Here is a 24736-nt window from a genome sequence, read left to right on the forward strand (position 1 = left end):
TCAACAGGAGCAGGCTGGCGCCAGTGTGCCAACTTTTATTCCCCTTGAGCTTGAGTGTTTCTTCAGAGGGACAACGCTTTGTTAGCTTCCAAGTTTCTCGCTCCTGCTTTGTCACCAGCCACAGGCCTGGTATTTCATGCAGGTCCTTAGATCTATGGCAGCGGCCATGGAAGGGGTTCCTTCTTCTCTTATGCGGCCGCTTTAGGGGGCCCTGCTTAGCCGCTGATCTCAGGTTTCAGAGGACGGTGGCATCTGGCTCTTTTGCTCTCTGGCTGTCAGTCAGTGCATGAGGGGGTTGCTGCTTTCCCAGTCGTTGACCCTGGGAAGGTCCTCCTTGAGCCTGCTTTGGGAGGTGGTGTCTATGGATACCAACTTCTCGGGCTGGGGAGTGCCCTTTGCTGGGGTTCCTTGGTGCATGGCTCTTGGCCTCAAAGAAGGGCATTGGCCCTCTATCCTCTGGAGCTGCGTGCCATGAGCCGAGCTCTGGAGGCCTTTGCCCCACTGTTGGGAATGCCGCCGTGTGGGCCTTTCGGTCTTGCCTGCGGCGGTTGCCTTTTTTCGCCTCGCAGAGGGGACTCCTAGCAGCCTGCTGTAGGGGGAGTCCAGCTTGTTAATGGACAGGCCAGCGAGACTTCGGTTGTGCCTTCGGCTGGTTTGCAGGGTCTCTCAATATGGAGACAGACTTGCTTAGTTGATAAGTTCTGGTTTCCAGCAGAGGGAGCGGTTGGTCAAGCCGTTTTCAGCTGGTGGCCTAGTCCTATGTCTAGGTTCCTCAGTGCTTCAGCCACTGCCGGGCATAGGACTCTAGGGATCTATTCGCCCTGCGACGGTTGTGTCTGAGCGAGAGACCTCAGTATGCCTTCCCCCCATGCCGATTTTAGGTCGGCTGTATGGGAGAGTGGCAGACCTCTGGGGCAGGGTGATCCTGGTCTCCAGCCTGGCCATGGCTTCCATGGTATGCAAATCTCGTGAGGCTCCTGGTTAGGGAGCCATTGTGACTTCCTCAGTGTCGAGGTCTTTCTGTCGGGGCCTAGTGGCCATGGAGGTTCCCTCCCCCCTTTCCTTTGGTCCTGCGGCCTGGGCTCGGCTCAGGAAGAAAGGTTATTCGCTTTCAGTGGTGGCTTCCCTGCTTTGGGCCGGGAAGCGCTCTTCCTCATCGGCGTCTGCCAAACTGTGTTTCTAAGTCTGGCTTGCTGTGAGGTTTTGGGTCGCCATTGCATCCTCTCTGGGCCACTTTCTGGCTTTTTGGCAGGAGGGAAATTCATGGGGCTAGTGCTGTAGGTCCAGTGGGGGTCCTGGCTTGCTTTCAGGGCTACTTGCAGGAGTCTTCTTTAGCTGCTTCTTCTGGACTGAGTTTTTTTTCCGGTCCTTCGGGTGCTTCAGCACTCCCCGTTTGAACCTGTTGATAGGTGGCCCTCGTTCTGTGGCACCATGGCTTAGTTGGCTAAAGCACCTGTCTAGTTCTCTCTTTGTCCACAGTGTTCTTTGAGGTATTTCTGTCAACCTGTTGCTTCTCGCAACTTCAGTCTTTCTCTCTTTGAAGGTCCCTTTATCTGTTTTTCGGAGGCAGGGGTCTCACTTGGGGCAGTACCATGCTTCTTGCCTTAGTGTTTGTTGGTCTTTCTTTTTCTGTAGTCGGCGATCAGTTTTTTTTTTTTTTTTTTGGAAGCTTCTGGTCTTAGCAGGGCGTTCTTGCATTTCACGGTTCCCGATGTTTTTCGCCATTCGTTTGGTCCTATTGGGCTGTTTGGTAAACAGCAGGGGGGTCTCATGTTGCCCAAGGCTGTCTTTGCCCAGTGGGTGAAGGTGGCTGTGGTCTCGGCCTGTATCCTGGGAGGCGCTTCTCAGGTTGAAGGCACTCCTGGATGTGTGGTTACGTCTTGAGCGGAGGCTTCGTTGTCTTCTTGTGACTATCTGTAGGTCAGCGGTGTACACTTCGCTGCATACCTTCAGTAAGTATGGTAGAATGGCTGTTGCCGCTCAGGCAGCAGCTACATTTGGGATGTTGGTTCTGCATATGGCAGATTCGGCTTCCCACCCTCGTATGGATAGCTTTTGAACATCCCACTTGTCCTGGAATAGTGGGAATGAACGTAATGGGAGGAGAAATTAGGTCTTACCTGATCATTTTCTTTCCATTAGTTCTTCACACTATTCCAGCAGCCCTCCCGTGGTGCGACACCTTTGTTGGCGGCTCTATATACTGGCTTTGTATCCTGTTTTCCAGGGGCCTTATCTTTGAATGGTTCTTGAGGCTGGATATGTTGATTGCTGACCATGCTCCTGATTGGGTGTGTTTTCTTCCTTGCTTGAGGACGGATACTGAGGAGCTGAGCTGCTAGCAGGGAGTTATGTAGTGGTGCTCAGTTTTTTGTATTCTCTATCTCCACCTGCTGGTCGATGGACGTATCTACCCACTTGTCCTGGAATAGTGTGAAGAACTAATGGAAAGAAGATTATCAGGTAAGACCTAAATTCTCCATACTGTGTTAGACAAATGGTCCATCTAGCCCAGTATCCTGCTTCCAACAGTGGTCAAACTAGGTCACAAGTACGTGGCAGAAACCCAGTTAGTAGTAACATTCCGTGCTAAGTAGTAGGGTCGGGTCGCCACTCCTCGCTGGTTGTTTCTGGCTCTGAGCAGCATGCCAGAAATTCTCGGGCATACTTGCTCAGAGCCAGAAATAAGCAGTGCAGAGCGGCGACAGTACATTTAATTTGGCCGGCGGTACTTGGTATCCCTACCAGCAAAGGTAAAGGAATTCAGAAAATCTCAAAGCTGGAGATTTACCTCCGCTGTTCCGGTGATTGAAGACCAATGAGTGAGGTTTTTCTTGTGAGCTCCAACCATGTCTAAAACCAGTTCTTGCAGAAGCACATTTCAAAAACTGACATATATTCTAATCAATAAATATAAAACAAAATTTTTTTTCTACCTTTTTGTTGTCTGTTCCTATTCTTGCCCTGTCCAGCATAACTCTTCTGTGTGCCTTTGTCCCCTGCCACGTGCTAGCATCTCTCCCTCTCTCTTCCCTCCCCCCAGGGATCCAGCAGGTGTTCCTCTCTCTTCCCTCGCTCCTGTTCTCTTACCTTTGCAGGGTCAGCGCTTCTCCCTCTTCCTTCTTTCCCCACACCTCTGTCCTTTCTTGTCCTTCCAATTCCCCCTCCCCCCCCAATCAAGTCCAGCACCTCTTTCCCTCTCTGTGCCCCCTTCTCTTCCTCATTCTCCTCATGTCACTGAATCTTTCTTCCTTATCTGACCTCTTTGTCCAGCGCCTCTGTCTCCTTGCACCCCTCTTGATGCAGCACTTCTCTCCCTCCTTGCCCCCGCCCCCTCATGCAGCATCTCTCTGCTGTCTCCCCTCGCACCTCCTTGCCTCTTCTGCAGTGATTAAAATTTTTTTTAAAGTAGTGCTGGAATGTGTGAACAAGAACAGGCTGCTTCAGCCAATCCCGGGGGCCTTTCTTCAGCCCTCGGGGGCGGGACAGGCTGAAGGAAGGCTCCCGGGGTTGGCTGAAGCAGCCTGCTCCTGCTGATGTGTTCCAGCACTGCTTTTAAAAAAAAAAATGAATCGTGGCAAAAGAAGAGGAGGTGCAGGGAGAAGGATAGAGAGAGAGGTGCTGCGTGAGGGAAGAAGATGCTGTAGTCACAGGGAGCGCCACCAGGAGGGGACCTGAGTCACCCGAGCCCAAATTTTGGTAGCTACTTTAACAGCCGTCTCCCAAAAATTTTGGAAAAAAACAACAAACGGCTCTCGCAAGCCGGCTCTAGCACACCACTGCCGGTGCTGAAACCTTCTCTACATTGCTAGCCTGTGGTAACTGCACTGACAATTTTTTTTTTCTTTATTGACCCCAGATGTACAACTGTGTAATAATCCTTGCAGCTGACTGATGGTGCCTTTAGTCTCTCTTACTCTTGCTCTCTGCTGCTCTGTAGTCCTTATCTCCTTTGTTAGTTGATGTATCTTCTGGGGCAAAGGTTAAACCCTGTAGTAGTTCTTATCTCCCTTTTTCTTGGGTGGCAACAAGTTTGCTTTTAGTGCAACAGGGAAGAGCTGAGAGTGGAGTTGCAAACCCTTGTGCTTGGTTTCTCTCTCTCCTTTTCTCTTAGTCCCTAGGGTAGGTAGCTATGGCTCTGCAGGACCACTGGGTGGGATTCCCTACCTACTGCGCCCAGTGTACCCTCTAAGCACTGAGTTGCTGTGAGCAAAATATTTCCATTACGTTGCCCTGTGAGTGCTTTTTACAGACGTCCACATATTCAGGTGTGTGTACTTACGTACATTTGCCAGGAGGTTGGAAAGGATTCCATGAGCCACACTCTGCATGCTTTCCCTACTTGTTTGTCTATTGTTTAACTATCCTTTTTATAGCTACTCTGAATTTTAGCCAGCTACTGGATGTTTAGTGCAACTTAGTGGGAACATTGCTCCCACCTATACAAGCGCTACTCCCTTTTTTTTTTTTTTTTTTAAGGGACAGTAGGGGCACTTAACACCTCAAAGAAGTACTCCGCTGTCAACCAGCTGCTTCCCCCAGTATGTCTGTTACTTGATAATATTATACACATTATACGCACTCCAGGAGATTATGTACCAAAGTAATTCATGGCAAAGTAATAGCATATTAAAGAGAAAACTATTTGCAGTATTCTGGAAATATATGCAGGTACTTTTACACTAGCTCCCCAGTCCAGCACCTTCCTGTTGGCCATGGGAGCAATGATGTTCAGCAGCAATGTAACAAATCCTGAAGTCACTGGCAACAATAAAATAATTTACCTATATGTTTTTGGTAAGTTGCCAAATGGCCACCAGGCTTTTAGCACTGCTAGCCTTTAGTTTACTGTTGAGTTAACAAACACATTAGGAGTATTATCTGTATTAGCTGTGCCTAATGGTTAGAGCAGTGGGCTGAGAACCAGTGAAGCCAGGATTCAAATGCCACTCCACTCCTTGAGGAAGTCACTTAATCCTCTATTGCTTCAGACACAAACTTGCACCCTGCCCTCCAGGGACAGGAAAATACCTAGTATTCTCACAATTGGGTAGTGTGACCCTGCATTGTCCACTCCGGAGCTTGTATCAAGCTTTTCACAGAGCTCTTTTCGAGCGCAAGACGCTCCAGTGCGCATGCATGTGTGCTTTCATGCCCACCATGTGAACACGGAACCAACAGTCTATTTTTTTTCCGCAGTGAGGAAAGGACATTTTTTTAACCTCTCTCCTCACAGCTGCCGGTTCAGTTCTTAGCAGAGCTTTCTTTTCTTCTTCATTTACGTACCCTGCTTAGGTTCTTTTTATCCCCGTTGGATTATTTATTTTTTTTCTTTAATTTTGCTGTTATACTGTGGCTCCGTAGACCATATTTAGGCCTGCACTCCAGTGGGGTTTTTCCCCTTCATTTTTCTCTGGTGGTTCGTTCTCTTTCGGCACCGTCAAGTCTCACCTTTTTCTGTTGGAAGCCACTTTTGGTATGACTACATACCCCTTCTGTGTTCTGTGTCTTCAAATTCAAACCAGAACTCAGTCAGAGTGGCTCGCAGGGAACTCTTTGGTGCCATCCAAGGCCTCGATGCCAACGTTGGCATCAATTATGGTGGCATCGATGTTGGCAGTTGCATCGGCACCTGCTTCGTCATCGGCTGCTGTTTGAGTCCCAGTTTTTGGCGCTGGCTTTGGACATGCGGCTTCACTTTGTCCTTGTCAGTACCCAGGACTTGATGCGGATACTGTGCACAGCCGTTGGTGCCAAGGAAAGTCTGTATGGATCATCAGCGTCAAGGATCGGCATCGGTTTCCTTCGGTGCCTCCGAGGCACTGCAGCATTGGTGAAGTGTCTTGATACCAGGAGACCTTCAAACTTCTACCACTGCAGGAATCTTGGAGCACCAGGATCCTGCTCCTTGAAGCCTGGCCACCTTCGAACTGCATCGGCATCAGTGGTGCTTGCACAAACCGTGCTTCTCCACTAAGCCAGTATAGTTGCTGCTTCAGCAGTTCATTTCTACACTGCGACTCCAAACTGTTTCACTTTCTTCAAGAGGCATAGACGTCGAAGGTGCTTGTGCCTCCCATACCTCTTGACAGCCAAGCCTTAATCTTGGGGCATCAGCTTCGAAGGAGCTTGTGCCTGCTACACCGTTTGTATCTGCTCCACTCTCTCTTCTAGAGCATTGGCATCAATAATGCTTGCGCCCGACAAGCCTCTTGACATACGAGCCTTGATCCCGAGACACTGGTCTTTGTTGATGCCTGGCATGCTACTTGCTGTCTCCCAGAGCATCAGCATCGACGGTGCTTGTGCCTGATATGCTTGAGAGCCTCGATCAACATCAGTGGTGACAGTCCTTGCGCCTGTCATGCCTTTTGTATCAGCCCCGCATGGTCCTCGGCATGTGATGTAGCCTCCATCACCAGTGTTGCATGCGGCACTGGGGTCAACTGACGCCCACGTTGATCGTCACCGCTTCATGCAGTTTTAATTCAACTCAACTCTGGAGCTCTATCCTTGATGCCCCTTTTGGAGGAGGAGGATTTTGTCTCTCATGACGGGATCCTGGCTGGCACCGGTCAGATGCGCATTCCCGGTAATTCTTGGAGAGGGCGTCATTTGAAATTCCATCTGTACCCACCCTCCCTCTATGGGCATGACGTCTCCATTGACGAGCCAGTCTTTCCCTTCGGGGACATGGTGAACGTCTTTTCACTACCTTCAGAGGTGGAGGACCTTTTTCCCTTTTTGAGTTCCTGGACTACGAGTCTCCTCCTAAGAGATCTGTACCAGTCCTGGTCCATCAGTTCTTTCATGTGGTTCTTGTGAGGGGTACAGAGGTCCTTCTGTGGCCCGCTCCCTCACATAGATATAGCCTTCATGCACCAGTTTCAGAACTCTCCTGGTTTTCCTGGGCTCTTTCTCCTCCCTCCAGGGGAGTTGGATTAACACTCAATGGAGTACGGATTTCTATGAGCTATCCTTTGGCGCCCACTAGCTGGGATGCTAGTACCATGAATCCACTTGGAAGCTCAAATATGGGGTTTCATTGCCATTTTCCGGACTTCAGTCCTGCTACCTTTCCACAAGTGTAATCTGTGGAGCTTCATTCAATGCCCAGTTTGGCAGCTTCTCTCCCCTTGGAGCTAGTCGAGTCACTTTGTCAGTCGACTGAGCAACAGACGGTGTATCACCAGTACTGGGTCAGGTGCCATGTCTTGGCTGCAGCTTCCAGAAGTTCTATCTCCGCTATGGTCGCATGATCCTTGGTGACTGCGTCTCTCTGCTATGTTAGGCGGAGGCTGATGACTGCCAAGTGCCAGAGAGATGATCTCTTTAGAACACAGTTGGAAAGTCTGTCTGCCCTCATCATGGACTACACAGCTACCGTTGCATTCTATCCTCTCGAGCGCCTTCTCTGACTTCCTGCTTGTTTAGGAAGCTCTTTGCTCAGTCAAAAGAGAGGTCTTTTTATTGCCTCCTCTTCTTGCTAGCCTTAATGGACTTCAACCCAGCATATTACTTCCATCTTCTGCATGCGCTTCAGCCTGGATGGCTCTCCAGATGCAGCACCATACCCCTTTGGATTACTCCAGAGGGAAATTGCTGTAGTACCAGTCGGTGCCCCTACGTCTTCCTGGTTGCACAGAGACCATGATTATTCGGGCCTCAGGCAGATGGCCTATCTGCTGGGAATGGCTCAAATCAGTTCTCAGTATGAGAAGTTTCTTCTGAATTATCTCCACCCTTCTTAAGTCCCTTCAACTCGAGTCCATATCACCAGGGTGCGATGGCTGCAATTCTATTCCTTGTTCTCCATTGTTCGCAAGGGGAATACTTTCCATCCTGTCTCTTTGCTGAGAAAGTAGCAAAACAGTCAAAGAACAGTTGAGAATGGTTTCTTTACCTAAGTATCCTACTCCCCATGGTTCTGGACAGTCATTGGCTCTGCTCTCTGCACTGGCTGGATATTTATCCACGGGCAATGTCTTTCATTTCGACTTGGGATATTCTACCTTCTGTACCATGTGCTACCTTTTGGCTTCATGTCCAATCCCGGGAACTTCATGTGTTTCATGTTCTTCGCAGCTCTTCTGTGCTGCCTGTCAGCCCTTTTCTTTGCCCATTTGAGTTTGTGCAGAGCATGTCAACAACCAGTGCTCGGGAGTCCATGTGGAGCACTTTTCAGGTGCTGGACTTAATGGGGGATTTGTGTTTCACTACCCCCAGCTCCGTCTGCTTCTTATCTACTACTACAAATCATTTCTACAGCGCTACCAGTCGTACGCAGTGCTTCACAATTGAACATGAAGAAGACAGTCCCTGCTCAACAGAGCTTACAATCTAAATCAGGACAAATAAGGGAAAGGGTAGGACAGACAGGACACATAAGGAAAGGGGACTATTGAAGAGAGGAAGACAAGATAAAGGTTGCGAGTAGATGGCAAGTTAGGAATTAAAAGCAGCATCAAACAGGTAGGCCTTTGCTCGGATTTGAAGGCGGCCAGGGATGGAGCTTGACATAATGGCTCAGGAAGTCTATTCCAGGCATAAGGTGTGGTGAGATAAAAGGAACGGATGGAGGAGAAGGGTGCAATTAGGAGAGATTTACCTAGTGAACGGAGTTCCTGGGAAGGAGTGTAGGGAGAGGTGAGGGTGGAGAGGTAGTGAGGGGCAGCAGAGTGAATGCACTTATAGGTCAACAAGAGGCGCTTGAACTGTATATGGAAACGGATAGGGAGCCAGTGAAGTGACTTCAGAAGAGGGCTGATATGGGCAGAATTTTGAACAGATTGAAGAGGAGAGAGATGGCTGAGTGGAAGACCTGTGAGAAGCAAGTTGCAGTAGTCCAAGCGAGAGGTGATGAGTGTGTGGATGAGGGTTCTGGTAGCATGCTCAGAAAGGAGAGGGCGAATTTTGGCGATATAGAGGAAGAAACGACAGGTTTTAGCAATCTGTTGAATATGTGCCGAGGAGAGGGAGGAGTAGAAGCCCCAAGGTTATGACCAGATGAGACAGGAAGAATGAGCATGTTGTCAACAGAAATAGAGAGTGGGGGAAGGGAAGAGGTTGGTTTAGGTGGGAAGATAAGGAGCTCAGTTTTGGACATATGGAGCTTCAGGTGGCAATATCATTGGGCTCCTGCTAGATACTTGCCTAACTGGGGCGTTGGTCTCTCTTGCCAGTAGGGCACTGGGCCTGTCAGTGGCTCCCACTTTCAAAACTGTATGGGTTGTCAGACCATGGGGACCCTAGAAGAAGTCCTTCATATGTCCCCATGGTTCATTTGTTTTCTGTTTGGGAATGAGTCTGCCCCATTAGTCCCTAGAACTGTTCTGAGCCGTTGACTTCACGTGTTCCTATGGTACCTACCGCTCTGCAATGCTCCCTTGTCAGGCTTCCCCACTCTAACTGTTTCTGGCACTCTGGACGACCTGACACACACAATGATTGCAACTATTCAGCTGCTGTCTACTCGTTTCCACATATGCTCCAATTTTACCCTCTGTGTCAGGGACCATACAAATATGACGGAGAATGTTCGGCTGCTCCTTCAGGCCTGTTTTTGGACAGGTAATACTAACAGTCTGGCCATATAACTGTACTAGGTCATATAGCTGCAAGATAGGTCTCTTCTTAGAGATGTTCCTTCCTGGTTCTCCCTTTTCTGGAACACCCTTGCGATATCTCTCATGGTTACTCAAATACATAACTTTGTCCCTTCCATTTTGCTCCAGGTCCGGAACAGTCTACCATCACTTACATTTCCCCTTCCTTGGGAGAACAATCTTCTCTGTTCTTCTCCTCTCATCTCCCTGTTGGGACAGGCTCTGTGGTCGAGCAGGTAATACTGAAGAGCCAACACTCATACACATCCTTCTTGTCCTCTGCAGATTTAAATTGCTTTTGCTCTGGAATTCTTTTTCCATGCGCCATGGAGTAGTCTCTGACTCTCATCCCACGTAACAGGGGGAGCGGGTCTCTTCTGCATCCCATCCTCCGGTCTCTGGCGCATACGATCTGGATGATCGAGTTTTTGCATTAGCTTCCTGGCATTTTTTTCTGAAAGTGTCTCCACAGTCTTTCCGACATTTCAGAATCTTCTCCTGAGAAGTGTTTTTCTTTCCAATAGGATAAGTTTGCCGTCTGGTAGGCATACCTTCTACATCTTTCTGAGTTTAGTCTACATTGACTCAGTGGAGATTCGCCTCAGTTTCCTCAGTGCTCTCATCTTTGTATAAAGGCTTCTGAGACCTTGGCATCAGTATTCCCGTTTCTTAAGCTCTTTCTTATGCTGCTTGTTTTCCTGTTGAGGAGAATTCTCAACCTATTTATTTCTGATGGCTGTTACATCGGCTCATTGGGACTATGACCTTTGGCCCTATCAACAGTTTCATCTTTCATTGCAGTGGAGTGGTTCTCTGCATGTACCCTAGGTTCCTACCTTGGATTGTATCAGAGTTCGATCTACATTAGTTGCTTGTCTTGCCTCCATCCTTCACGCAATCTCATGCATGGCAAGCACGTTTTCCACTCATTGCACTGCAAGCAGACACTGGCCTGGCCTTGATGTGGCCTTAGCCCCACAGGTTTTCTCCTTAGTCTTTATTTACCGTCCTTCCTACAAGAGGTAGCTCGCCATAGGGGATTGCTAAATGTCTGTTTAGCTACTTCCTTTTTTTTTTTTTTCCCCTTATTCCCAGGCTGGGCTATCCAGGAGAATCCTCATCAGACTTGCTGTGTCAACGCCATGGCTATATTGTCCGCTTCTATTAGGAAGCTTGGTTGGGCTGTTGTGTTCTCTTCATTCTACATATTTACGTCTCGTTCCTGTTCTCAGCAAGCATGCCTACGGCAGCATTCCCTCCACAAATGTGATGGAATAGTAATGCACATTTTCTTTGGATTCTAGAATTTATCTCCACCTGCCTAGATCCTTTTTATTCTTTCCCAGGCTTCACTTCTGACAATTTGCATACCAGTTTCTCTGTGTTCTGACCTCACCATTGTGAGGTGCAAGTCATCATTGATCCTAGTGAGCCTGGTAGCTAGGGATTCCCCAATTGTGAGACTATTAGTCCACTTGTCCTCGGAGAAAGCGAAGATAGTAACCTGTAGCAGGTATTGTCCTAGTACAGCAGGCTATATATTCTCACATACTCTCCTACCTCCCCTTGGAGTCATCTTCTATAGTATTGTACTGTTGGTCCCGTGTTCGTGTGGCGAGTGAGAAGGCACTCGCGCATGCACACTGGAGTGTGTCTCACGCTCCAAGAAAGCTCTGTGAAAAGCTTGATACAAGTTTCAGACCAGGCAACATGGCGTCTCGTTACTCAGTTGTGAGAATATATAGCCTGCCTGTCCTCGGAGAATACCTTCTACAGGTAAGTATCTTCGCTTTACCTAAATGCAACTCACCTTGAGCTACTACTGAGAGAGGGCATGAGCTAAATCCAGTGCCAGGTGTGCTGTGCTTCTGCTCAACCTTAACTATGCCTCCATGAACGCCAGCGCACAGTGCATATAAGTATGCCTCATCTTGTAAGCATGCACACATATACAGATGTAATGGCAGCCCAATTTTACAGAAGACTTCTTTTTTGTGTGTGTGTAAAATCTTTATACAATTAGCCCATAATGTATTAAAATCAAGTTGCTATGGTACTAAAACACACACACACTCTATCTATCTTATTTATCTTATCTAATGATGCATCATCCACAGTTATTTATTGTTAATTTCTTGGGTTCATTAGACAGCAAACTTATGACCTTAGGGTGGCTGCTAGTAGCTTTCTGGTCTCTTATCTTCTTATGCTTGATCATGGATATATACAAAAAAACCAAAATGGGGAATCTAGGACAACCATGGGACAGAAGGGAAATGTGAACTAGAAAATTCTTCCCCTTTTTTAACTGTCAGTAAATGCAAACTGAATTTGTCCAGACTTGCGTGTAGCACACACACACAAAATAAAGACGACGCCCTTACATATTAAATGCATCTCAAGAAAACTTCTGCATTTATTTTTGTCTGCATTCCAGGCTTCACTAACTGATCATTTTTTTCTATTGCTTTTATCTGCTCTAGATGTAATCACATGTTTGGAGAGGGCAAGCCATTACTTCAAGACCGAGTACAGGTAAATATAGGCCTTGCTGTTAGGAGCTGCGATTAATGTCTCACTACAGATTTAGTTCAATGACATGCTTTGCCTTAACTGGGTGAAATATGGTATATATTATAGTGACACACATCAAATAAGCCCCTAGTGCAGGCCTAGCTGTAAAATGAGGTCCTTCAGGCATATACCTTCTGTACAATTCAGTGTTTACAATAGAAATTATTTGTGGGACAGTATAACTGCAGAGATTTACTTGGGCGTGAAAGGTTGGTTGGATGATGAGGCTTGTTTATGGGTCTGGTGGCAGTCTGCCCATTGGGATGTGTGGGGTGAGACCATTTTACAGTATTAAGACGTTTCACTCATGGTGACAAAAGCCTCTCATTGGGTGGAACCTTTACCAATGTCTGTAATACCAAATGCATGTTTCGTATTTTCCAAAGACAAAGAAAACCTCCTTAGTTTGTGCTTGAGAGAGACTGGGGTTAGGAGTACAAAACAAATTTTCAGTCAGGATTGAGACAGGCTGGCAGAGCTATGTGAGGATCTGCTCTGTGAGTTGACTTGGCAAGTTCTTTATAATCTGTTTTCTTCCTGAGTGTTGAAGTAAAAATATTCCATTAAAATAGAAAAATCTGGTTGGGTTGGCCTTAATAATATCCTTTCTAATAAGGGTTTGATTTATTAAAGTTTTTACCTATAGACACAGAATGGTGGGGGGGACACCTTAATAAATTAAACTTTAAATCATTCAGTGGAATTAGATGCCCACATGTAGTTTGGGAGACTTATTTAATTTCCATGAAACTATTGGTACTTGCACCAATTTCTGGAGTATTTGAATGGCACACTGAAAAAAAGCTTGATTCCCCAGCCTTGAGGAGAATAGTGTGTACTGTTAAGGTACCATTTTTTTTTTCAGTGCACTTGTGCATTATTTTTATTGCTGATGACTTTAAAAGCAGAATGTCATAGACACGCCAGGGGCGAAGAGTTTCTAGAAACATTTTCTAGTGGAAAGGAAGTTGTAGAACAAGAAGCCATGATATGGGGCTGAAATGGGGACAGACTCGGAAGTAACACAAGTATGTCATCACAGAGAGGGTGCTGGGTACATAGAACAACGTCCCAGGGAAGGTGGTGGAAACCAAAACATTATTAGAATTTTTGTGTCTAGGACAAGCACAGAAAATCCTTAGTGGTAGGCAGAGTGAGGTGGTAGAAATGGTCAGACTAGATGGAGCTTTCTGTCCTTAGCTGTCTTGTTCTCTGCCTCATGTTGATGCAAATCACTGGTCAGAAAGCCTTGGCTTATTTTTCATCATGGTTTTCAATGGGATTGCCACAAAAAGAATTATAGGCTCAGTCGTCTCTGCAATTATTTTATTATTTTACTTAGCAGTGACACTACACATGAGATTACGGATGTATGCGTACCCCATTCCAAAGTGAGACTGTTGATTTTTTTTTTTTTTTTTGCCTCTTGTGGTAGTCTGTCAGAGTGGTGGCTAAGTTTTATAGCAGCAGGAGGACGAGTCTTAACAGTGGAAACTACCCAGCCCTCCGCCCGATGCCACTATTAAACGTCTCTTTGTTCTCTTTGACTTTTGACTGGATTGTAAACTCCATGGAACAACAGCTGTCACTTGTGTGTTTCTAACGTGCTGCATATGATTGGTAACACTATAAAAATAAGCAGTTGTAATTGGCAGTGAGCAAAGTCTGAGGCACACTCAAACTGGACTGGAAGCTGAGGTGTGCATGGAGGTGAGGCAGGCTGAAAACGTAGCTGAGTGGGAGAGGTATAGTTTAAAATAGATCTGTTTGGATTTAATACAATATATTTTTATATATCTGTGATGGCATTTTATGGTAAATGTGAGATAGTATAAGCCTAGGTTTTCATGGTTTGTCTCAGAGCACTTGTTCCCTTGCTTGCACAGTGTTTTCTTAGTACTGCTTAGCAGAAACAGTTTCCTCCTTGGTTCTATATGTAAAGTTTTCATTTAGGGCCTCTTTTACTAAGCTGCGCTAGTGATTCCTGGTACGGCGTCCTCTCATTTGCTGTGCGGGAATTACTGGCGCAGCTTAGTAAATGAAGCCCTTAGTTTATTATGGACTGAAAAATGACCGCTTTTCTAATGTTCCACTAGTGTCTAATATTTTTTTTTTTAATTGTCACTCAAGTTGACAAAAACCTTAGGGTGTCTAATATTTTTTTTTTTTAATTGTCACTCAAGTTGACAAAAACCTTAGGATGTCAGTTTCTTATTATTCTCGTCTGTGACATTTTGTTTAAGGTTTAAAAATTTGCTATACCGCTTAACATATTGTAAATCCAAGCAGTTCATCACAATAATAAAATGTTTAAAACACCACAACACTTTTGAACTCCATTAACATCCATTCAAGACCAATCATTTCTTACTAGATTCATCAACACTACAATTATGTAAAAACGAGGTGCTCAACCCAGTCCTTCCCAAGAACGTTATCCTGTGAAAACCTATGTAAACAAGTCTTTTAAAGCAACTTTAAACTTTTAAATATCTACCCCTCCTTCCCTCCCCACCCCCACCGAACAATTCTTGGCAATTTGTTCCAAAAATTTATAGGCTGATGCTCAGCGCTGTGAAATACCGTGGGAACAGCGCAGGAAAAAAAACAACTCCCAGTGCTCAACACTAATAGCATGCGAATTATATATGCACTGTGAGCACTGAGCATTGGGAGCACTGAGCAAAGGGGGGGAGGAACGTGCCTGGCAGTTGGCGCACAAGAGCTGTGTGGCAAGCACAGCCCTTGTGCACGTGCCCAGTCAAACTGGGGAGCAGGGAGCCCATGTTGTATGTTTCCATCTTTAAATTCGTATTTCATTTATTTCCTTGAAGAATTGGCATTGCAGGATACAATAACTTGAATGGAAGGGGGAGGGAGAGGCATCTCTGGTCAGGGCTAGAAAGTTAAGTGAACTGTGCCAACTCCTCTTTCGGACCAGCTATCTCAGAGTTACACTTGAGAGGAATGTGCTCCTTATCACGGGCCGGAAAAGAGAGCCCATGGCCAAACACCCTAATGCCAGTTCTGAGCTGGCAGTAAGTTTTCAGCATTAGGACAGGGGTCTGTTGTGCGCTGCTTCTCTGGGCGTTGGGATGTAATACCTGATTCAGTTCAAATCAATTCTTGTATACCGCTAATATCCCCTTTCTAGGGTTCAGTGCAGTTTACATTCTAGGTGGAACAAAAGTAAATAGTATTAGTGTGAGGTATGAGAAACATTAATGCATGAGACTAAAAACATTAAGGAAAGGATAATGGATGATACTAGGAGGTAGAAGTCATGATGGATTGTTATGAAGCAGTCTTTGGGAAGAGAAGGGTTTTTAGCCTCTTCCTGAAGTTGAGGTACATGTTTTGACCTCTTTAACCTATGTTTACCTAACTTTCAGTAATCTTTGGCAGGTTGGTTATTTCTGGTGCTAGAGCCGTCTAAACATTGTGTGCAGCTTAACGCTGGTGCTAATCCAACACTAATTGGCTCTAGCATTGACATTAGGTTCTGAACATTGGCCTGTTGGAGCTAACCAAAAAAGGCTCTTTTTTTTTTTTTTTAAACCGCTCCTGCCTAAATATATCAAGGGAAGGGACTACAAGACGGTTATCCTGTACAGACCGTAAAGCCCAACTAAGCAAATAACATATCGCCAAAGAACTTTAAGATAGCTGTCGATTTTAATGAGCACAGAGTTAATTTCAATATCTTAAACTTAACTTTGAATAATGGCAACCAGTGAAAACGTTTAAACACAGGTGTAATATGCTCATGCTTCTTAACTTTGCCTAACAATCTAATGACGACAGTATTCTGCAATGTCTGCAGCCGCTTTAAATTAGATTGAGTAAGCCCTGCATAAACTAAGTTCACATAATCTAATTTTGAAATAGCAAATGCATGGATAAGTATGCATAGAGTGGATTCATCAAATCGGTGTCACACTGCTCGCAGGCGATGTAGGGCATAAAAGCGTTTATGAACATCAGAGATTTGTTCTTCAAATGTCAGGTGGATATCAATAAACCCTTAAATATTTAAAACTACTAACTGGAGTCATTATTTTACCTGTCTTGGGCCTAGCCAATCCCACTCACCCTGGATCTGAGTAGACAGACACATCAGCCTGCAGAAATGTGTGCCAGGACTGCCCTGGTATGACCAAAGTGTGATATCGGTAGAAGCAATTAAGAGGTGTGCCTCTGTACTGCAGAAAAATGTAAGAATATTGCAGTGGAAGGATTTGAGGGGACTAGACAGTTTAACAACCTGTTTTTCTTCTGTTGTAGCAAATTCTGTCCTGCTGGCTGTAGAGACATAGTGGGAGATGTTTCTGGAGATGCAGCTGACGGATACCGGGATGTAAGTATAATGGAATATAATTAAGTATAGTTTTCAGCATGTGCTGAACTAACTGTACACTGGTTTCTGTCACGGAACAATGGAATAAGAAGATTGGTCCACTCCTTCTCTCTGGATGTTGGAGATTTTCTCTGCATTCTACTTGAACAAAGTGCTATAAGTTTTACTCTTGGTTAATAGTGCAAAAAGTGTCTAATCCCAACCAGAGAGTAACACAAGGCCATTCTGTGGCCAGAGATCTGTCAAACAAGCAGTACTGGGAGGGGGGAAGTGATACTTTTTTTTTTTTTTTGTGCCCTTGGAGTTGAGGAGAGAGGAATGGGATTACCTAGTACTTCTGGGAAATCTAAAAAACAAAAATGGGCTCTGAGTTATACATCAGTAACAAGAAGAGTGGAGGAGTGGCCTAGTGGTTAGGGTGGTGGACTTTGGTCCTGGGGAACTGAGTTCGATTCCCACTTCAGGCACAGGCAGCTCCTTGTGACTCTGGGCAAGTCACTTAACCCTCCATTGCCCCATGTAAGCCACATTGAGCCTGCCTTGAGTGGGAAAGCGCGGGGTACAAATGTAACAAACAAAAAAACAAACCCAAAGTCTGCATCAGTTTCTTTTTTTCTCACTGTTGGTTATTGGGTTCTGTTGCATCTGAAGAAGAAAGTGCTGTACAGGAGATTTTATAATCCTACAACAATCTTTGGTCTTTCTTATGTTAAAGGGGTAGCCTAGCCTACAGACTACTCTGTGTATTCCCTCTGCTGTGTTGACTTTTTGGCCTGAAGGCTTTAGCAGCAGCTTTTGCACTGGTTCCTCCCTGCTTACTCGGATCTCTTTCCATTACAGAGTTGTTTATTTTGTGTGCCTGGCTCAGATATTAGCGTCCAGGGTGTGGTAAGCACTGGTATTTGTTTTGAACAATATAAACAAGTGGTGGTTTAAGACAACAGTATATATCTTCAATGAATTCATAAGAATAACATAAAGAGAAGGCAGGAAGATGGTAATTGCTTTGTTATTGTCGTGTATTGAATTTTGTTGTTGGATATTTGTGGTGGGTGTTGTGATGTTAGATATTAGATTCCTGGATATCAGCTTTGTACTTCCTTGTCTCTATTTCTTCCAGGACTCTGTGTGTGTGTGTGTAATCTTCCAGATAAAACACTAATAATAAACTTCAATGAACTCTGTCTCCATTGTCACTGAGGAATGAGTCAGCAGAGTTGGCAATAATATATTTAAACAAACTAGAATAGTTAAATTATCTGAATGTAACTTCAAGTTACCAATGAAAAGATGAGCACTACCTTCAAACAAACAAATAAAAACCTATCATAAAATCTACAAATCTCTCTGAAAGCATAATGAGCTTGTCACTTCATTCCACAATATCTGCTATGGTTTTGTTCACTGTAGAGTCTTTAGTATAACTGTCCCCCCCCCCCCCCCCACACTCTGGAATGCCCTTCTCTCAGCTCTCTCTTCCTGGAGTCCTCACATGTTAGATTTTAAAAGTGCACTAAAGACCTTGCTTTTTAAGGATGCATATACAGTGGGGGAAATAAGTATTTGATCCCTTGCTGATTTTGTAAGTTTGCCCACTGACAAAGACATGAGCAGCCCATAATTGAAGGGTAGGTTATTGGTAACAGTGAGAGATAGCACATCACAAATTAAATCCGGAAAATCACATTGTGGAAAGTATATGAATTTATTTGCATTCTGCAGAGGGAAATAAGTATTTAATCCCTCTGGCAAACAAGACCTAATACTTGGTGGCAAAACCCTTGTTGGCAAGCACAGCGGTCAGACGTCTTCTGTAGTTGATGATGAGGTTTGCACACATGTCAGGAGGAATTTTGGTCCACTCCTCTTTGCAGATCATCTCTAAATCATTAAGAGTTCTGGGCTGTCGCTTGGCAACTCGCAGCTTCAGCTCCCTCCATAAGTTTTCAATGGGATTAAGGTCTGGTGACTGGCTAGGCCACTCCATGACCCTAATGTGCTTCTTCCTGAGCCACTCCTTTGTTGCCTTGGCTGTATGTTTTGGGTCATTGTCGTGCTGGAAGACCCAGCCACAACCCATTTTTAAGGCCCTGGCGGAGGGAAGGAGGTTGTCACTCAGAATTGTACGGTACATGGCCCCATCCATTCTCCCATTGATGCGGTGAAGTAGTCCTGTGCCCTTAGCAGAGAAACACCCCCAAAACATAACATTTCCACCTCCATGCTTGACAGTGGGGACGGTGTTCTTTGGGTCATAGGCAGCATTTCTCTTCCTCCAAACACGGCGAGTTGAGTTCATGCCAAAGAGCTCAATTTTTGTCTCATCTGACCACAGCACCTTCTCCCAATCACTCTCGGCATCATCCAGGTGTTCACTGGCAAACTTCAGACGGGCCGTCACATGTGCCTTCCGGAGCAGGGGGACCTTGCGGGCACTGCAGGATTGCAATCCGTTATGTCGTAATGTGTTACCAATGGTTTTCGTGGTGACAGTGGTCCCAGCTGCCTTGAGATCATTGACAAGTTCCCCCCTTGTAGTTGTAGGCTGATTTCTAACCTTCCTCATGATCAAGGATACCCCACGAGGTGAGATTTTGCGTGGAGCCCCAGATCTTTGTCGATTGACAGTCATTTTGTACTTCTTCCATTTTCTTACTATGGCACCAACAGTTGTCTCCTTCTCGCCCAGCGTCTTACTGATGGTTTTGTAGCCCATTCCAGCCTTGTGCAGGTGTATGATCTTGTCCCTGACATCCTTAGACAGCTCCTTGCTCTTGGCCATTTTGTAGAGGTTAGAGTCTGACTGATTCACTGAGTCTGTGGACAGGTGTCTTTCATACAGGTGACCATTGCCGACAGCTGTCTGTCATGCAGGTAACGAGTTGATTTGGAGCATCTACCTGGTCTGTAGGGGCCAGATCTCTTACTGGTTGGTGGGGGATCAAATACTTATTTCCCTCTGCAGAATGCAAATAAATTCATATACTTTCCACAATGTGATTTTCCGGATTTAATTTGTGATGTGCTATCTCTCACTGTTACCAATAACCTACCCTTCAATTATGGGCTGCTCATGTCTTTGTCAGTGGGCAAACTTACAAAATCAGCAAGGGATCAAATACTTATTTCCACCACTGTAGCTCTTGACTTGTGACGATGCTCACTTGGTGGAGAGCCTAGAGCTCGGCACCTGAGGTCTTCCCTAATCTGCTTTTTCCTTTCAATTAATGTATTTCTTTTTCTATTAATATACTTTGATTTATTGTGAACCGTTCTGAAAGCTGTCTCATTGGGTTGTATATCAAGCTATATTAAACGTGAAACTTGTAAACTAATTCTCTTCCAACCCATGATTGGGGGGGGGGGGGGGGGGGGGGGGGGGGGGGGGGGGTTGGGAGGGTAGAGTCAAGGCATCGCTCAAGCTGTCTCTGTAGCGATCCACAGAAAGTCCAGGGACATGTTTGGAGCAAGTTGGCTTCCTCCTGTACTGTATATGGGCTTAGCAGATTGGGTGTCTTCTCCTCCTTGGTTCTGAGCTTGCTATATTGTATTCTATTTTCTATATTTATTAGTCACCCAATCTGTAATATTAGGTTCTAAGTGACATATAAAAATTAATACTGGTGCATACACCAGGAACTACAGAATTAAAGCAAAATCTGATTTTAAACCATAATTGATTATCATTAGCATAATACTTTGCAAAATAAAAATTTTGCAAAGAGATTCCTCATTGCCGAGTATAGCCCACTTTATTACAGGATCAAATGAATTTCCTCAGCCTAGTAATATCTAGTTTTTCATTTATCCCACTGGTATAAGCATTCAGAACATAATCTTTGCATCCATTGGGAACATATAACACCTTCCTTCATTTTGTCTGCCCAGTTCCCAGAGCATCTTTATTGCAATTTTTTTTTTAAATAAATGGTGTACTGTTCAGTTATCATGAGACGGAGCAGTAGCAGTGTATAGGAACAACAAGGCACAGCCGGAATTCAGAAGAAACAATTTATTAGAAAACCTGACATGGCCCATGTTTCAGCAAATGCCTGTGTCAGGGGTCAGAGTCGAGTTACAGCACAGTATATCTTCCTTTGAAAGGCAGCGCTCACAGCAGCAAAATATGAAGGTATGATCCAAAGATAGTATGGAAATGTACGGTCCATGTACGCGTGTGTAAACTTGAATGCAGGAGTTCTGGAGCTCAAGATCAAATCTGGCCCAAAGTATCGACACCGCCAAGTGTGATGAGAGGTAAAGCAGAGGAAACGGGCTGCTCAACAACCGAACCCCTGTTCTGGTATCTCTCCCTCTCTCAACCTATTCAAATTTGCCTTAAAATTGCAGGGCAGTGGGAAGGTGCAAGGGTTGGTTGTAGGCAGTTTTGGTGAATGGCTGCCACAGCCAGCAGCCTCAAGGCAAGTTTGAACAGGAGTTGAGAGAGGGAGAGATACCCCGGGTGAGGGGGGGGGGGGGGGCGGTTGTTCAGCAATCTGTTCTCTCCGCTTTATCTCTCATTGCACTTGAAGGTGTCAATATTTCTGGCCGGATTCAACCTCATTGACGTCTCCATGTTGGTTTGACTAGGTGTTGCCTGGAAGAAGAAATCCCTATGGAGAAAGCTTCTGTCCCGTGTCATCTGGTGCTGCAGTTTGTGATGGGTCTTGCTCATGTCCAGTAAAGAGCATCATGAACCTGCAAAGTGTCTCCAAGACTCCTGCATTCAAGTTTACACACGCTTGCATGGACTTTTACATGGACTGTACATTCCCATACTTACTGCTTTTTGGATCGTACCTTCATATTTTGCTATTGTGAGTGTTGATATACTGTGCTGTAACTCAACTCTGACTCCTGACGCAAATGTTTGCAGACAGGCTGTGTTGGAAATTGCTTCCTCTGAATTCCTGCTCTGCCTTGTTGTTCCATCTGTGGTCCTATACACTGTTGTTTGTGTTGCCGTTTCCCTAGGATCTGCCCAGTTCTCATTAGATAACTGACTTATCAGATGGTTTATTGAACTCACCTCCTGGTTTTGATATGTAGGTTTTCCCATTAAAGCTGTTCTTTTTCCCGAGTCTGTGGACTGTGATGAGCCTACTTCTAGACCTGTTTTCAATGGCAGGTTTATCTCTGTTGAGCCCTTGTATTTCTCTCTTTGCCTTTCAGACCTCTGTGCTCTGCAGAGCTGCCATCCACGCAGGAGTCATAGCAGATGAACTGGGTGGACAGATCCATGTGATTCAGCACAAAGGAGCAAGCCACTATGAGGCAGTACTGGCCAATGGCATCCTTTCACAGGAGTAAGTCTTACTGTGACCCGCCTTCCAGGTGGAATACAAAATAAAGCCCCCCTGGGGACATAATTATAATGAACTGGCAGCATGAGACCGGCACTAGCAAAAGTTTCAATAACAGGGAGCAACAAACATTTTAGTCTCGGTGACTAGAGGGTGGAAAGGCATTGGAACATGTAAGACCCTGATTTCTTTGCTTCGCTGAAACAGTAATGAGATAAACAGTACTCTCCGGAACATCCCAAGCCCTCTTTTCTTTGACCTGAACTGCTTGCTTACATGAAAACTCCAGCTGTACTTTCTGGTGGATAACTTAGGTCAGTAACTACTGCCAGTTATGAGACCTGGAGAATATGTTCTGAAAAAGGAAAGAAGGTGGAGGTTGTGTGCTGGGACTTGGGGAAGGGTGGGAAGACAGTTTCTCATCCCAGAGCTCCGTCTGGAATAGTTGGTTTCATAGCAATAGTGATAGTTTTCTTTATTGTTTTCCCCCCCCCCACCCTAAAACTTTTTTTTCTTAAATATAGAAAAGGTGTACACTTTTTATTATTGAAGAAAAATGCAAAAAACTCCCCCCCCCCCCCCCAAAAAAAAAAAATTGAGAGGCTGTGCACCACAACAATATGAAAAAAAAAATGCAATAAAGAAGAAACGAAGCACCCTACCAGTATATCAGCATTTTAAAGTTGGTCTCAAAACTTGGCTTTTTAGTCATACATACCAGGAAGTTTGTTAGATACAGTTGGTATTGCTGTACTTGAACATTTTCCAAAGCCAGTGGGATTTCTTGTCTTAGCCTCCTCTGTGTTCTTATGCTTCCCCCCCTCCCCAATTAGAAATCTCCCTTTCACTGTCCCTATTTTTTTTTTTAAGTAGGGATTATAAGCCTCCTTGATAAGTTTATGTAGGCGGAATATCCAGAACAAATAAAATGTTTTCTGTCTTGTTTTAGGATTTTATTGTTATTGGTGTGTTAAGCTGAATTACATTGTTCTGTATTTTGTTGTAAAGTGGTGAGGTAGGTCACCTTAATCCACTTTTAGAGGTAATAGCAATAAAACAAAGAAAAGAAAGTAAGACGATGTCCTGTTTATTGGACTAACTTAATACATTTGTTGTATTTTGTTCTAAACTGCTTTTCTGATATTTTGAAAAAAAAACAAAAAACAACAAGAACGGAAGATGTACAGAAAGACCAAACTAAAATCACAGGTGTAAAAAAGCCAAATTCCTTTATTAAGACCCTAAACGGTCCGTGTTTCGGCCAAAGAGGCTTTTTTACACCTGTGATTTTAGTTTGGTCTTTCTGTACATCTTCCGTTCTTGTTGTTTTTTGGTGTTTTTTTCGGGATATTTAGACTCTCTTTGTCGTTTCTGATATTTTGAAAAGACAGGTAATCGAATAGTTGAACTGAACCCACCACTGCTAATTTTAAATGCTTTCATTTTGATATCATTTGTACCCAGGAATCGGTATCCTGGTTATTATCTTCCCACCAGGTTTCTGAGGTGCTTGCTATGTGTCTCTCTATATAGTGCCATACACTCAATTTTTATTTTTTGGACTGAGAATTAATAGAAAGACACTTAAAATGCATTTTTAATTTCTCTTTGCAGCCTGCTTATTTTTAGCAATTCAGTCACTTAATTTTAAATTATTCATATTTTTATTTGCTCTTCATTTTTCTTGATCTGAGCTCTGTGGCCGATTCCACATTCTATCAGCATAAGTGAACTTTCCATCACAGCCTAGTTTAAATAATTCATCTTCCTTTTTAATTTAGGGGCAGCAGCTGGTTCCTTGCTGGTTAAGATTAAGCCTATCCTATCATTTATAGGCTCCCCTTTCCCAAAAGTTCCCCAATCTAGTTGTCATTGTCTCATCCACATATTGATACTGTAGTGCTTGGACTGCTTCCACATTCCTTGGCACACACGAGCATGTGATTGCTGCTGGTCTTATGCAGGTCACATCTAATATTCATTCATGACCCACATAAGGGGAAGCAGATGCCCTCACCTCCTCCTTTCACTCCCCCCCCCCCCCCTCGCTCTGATCCCTCCTCCTGTCTGAAGATGAGGAGTAAGGCCACAATCCTTTAACTTCACTGTAGGCTCCTGTGGGCCTACCTTTGATAACTCTGGTGGTCTAGGGTTCCTAAGGGCAGGAGCGATGCCATTTGCTCCTGCCCTTCACCGCTGTGGCCTCAAAATAGCCACCACAACCTCTAGTGGTACTAATGAGTAGTGCAAAACTACTGCTAGCAGTCGTGGTGGCCATTTTGAGGCTGGAGTCGTGAAGGGCAGGAACAAGTGGGCATTGCTCCTACCCTTCAGACCCCTTGGACCTCTATGGCTATCAGAGGTAAGCCTCAGGGGGTATAGGGATAGGGGATCTGGTCTGGGTCTTTTTTTTTTCCTTGTTGGGGATTGTGATCGGAGTGGCACTATAGGACCCTCGGGCCCAGAAGTTATCGGTGCACTGGCTGATAGTCAGTGCTGGTGCCCGGATAACTAACCAGGCAAAGATATGATCACTTTTTATGCAATACTATCTGTCCTGTTAACTCTACAGGAACAGACACTGAACATAACTGTCTCCTCCCCTATAACAACTCCATCCTGCCTGTTTAATTCTGACTAACTAGAGCCAATATTCAGTGGCACCCAGTAAAGTGCCACTGAACATCAGCCGGCCCACTGAGTGTGAGGTTAGCTCATTCACGCTTAAATTGCTTTGAATATCGCTGCAAGGTGATGCTGACCTTCCTGATTCTACCCAGATGTTGGTGTAAACTCGCTGATGTGTTCCTGAATAAAATGCTCTATCTGCCTCGGTTCTTCAGGTATATAATTTTAGCTTTGCTCTCTGAGAGCCACCTGTGGAGTTCAGGCCATTA

The 24736-nt window shown here is 44.9% G+C and overlaps 1 protein-coding gene across 1 annotated transcript in view; it reads left to right on the forward strand.

Annotated features, from left to right (window-relative positions):
• Positions 1-24736, forward strand: part of DCBLD1 (discoidin, CUB and LCCL domain containing 1) — a 99592-nt gene that overhangs the window by 36246 nt on the left and 38610 nt on the right. The window contains exons 4-6 of the mRNA XM_030198544.1: positions 12089-12140; positions 16464-16536; positions 21709-21842. Of these exons, the coding sequence (XP_030054404.1) occupies positions 12089-12140; positions 16464-16536; positions 21709-21842 (259 nt within the window). The remainder of the gene's footprint in view (positions 1-12088; positions 12141-16463; positions 16537-21708; positions 21843-24736) is intronic.

The sequence above is a fragment of the Microcaecilia unicolor genome, chromosome 3, assembly GCF_901765095.1.
Source record: "Microcaecilia unicolor chromosome 3, aMicUni1.1, whole genome shotgun sequence".
In the NCBI taxonomy this organism is placed as follows: domain Eukaryota; kingdom Metazoa; phylum Chordata; class Amphibia; order Gymnophiona; family Siphonopidae; genus Microcaecilia; species Microcaecilia unicolor.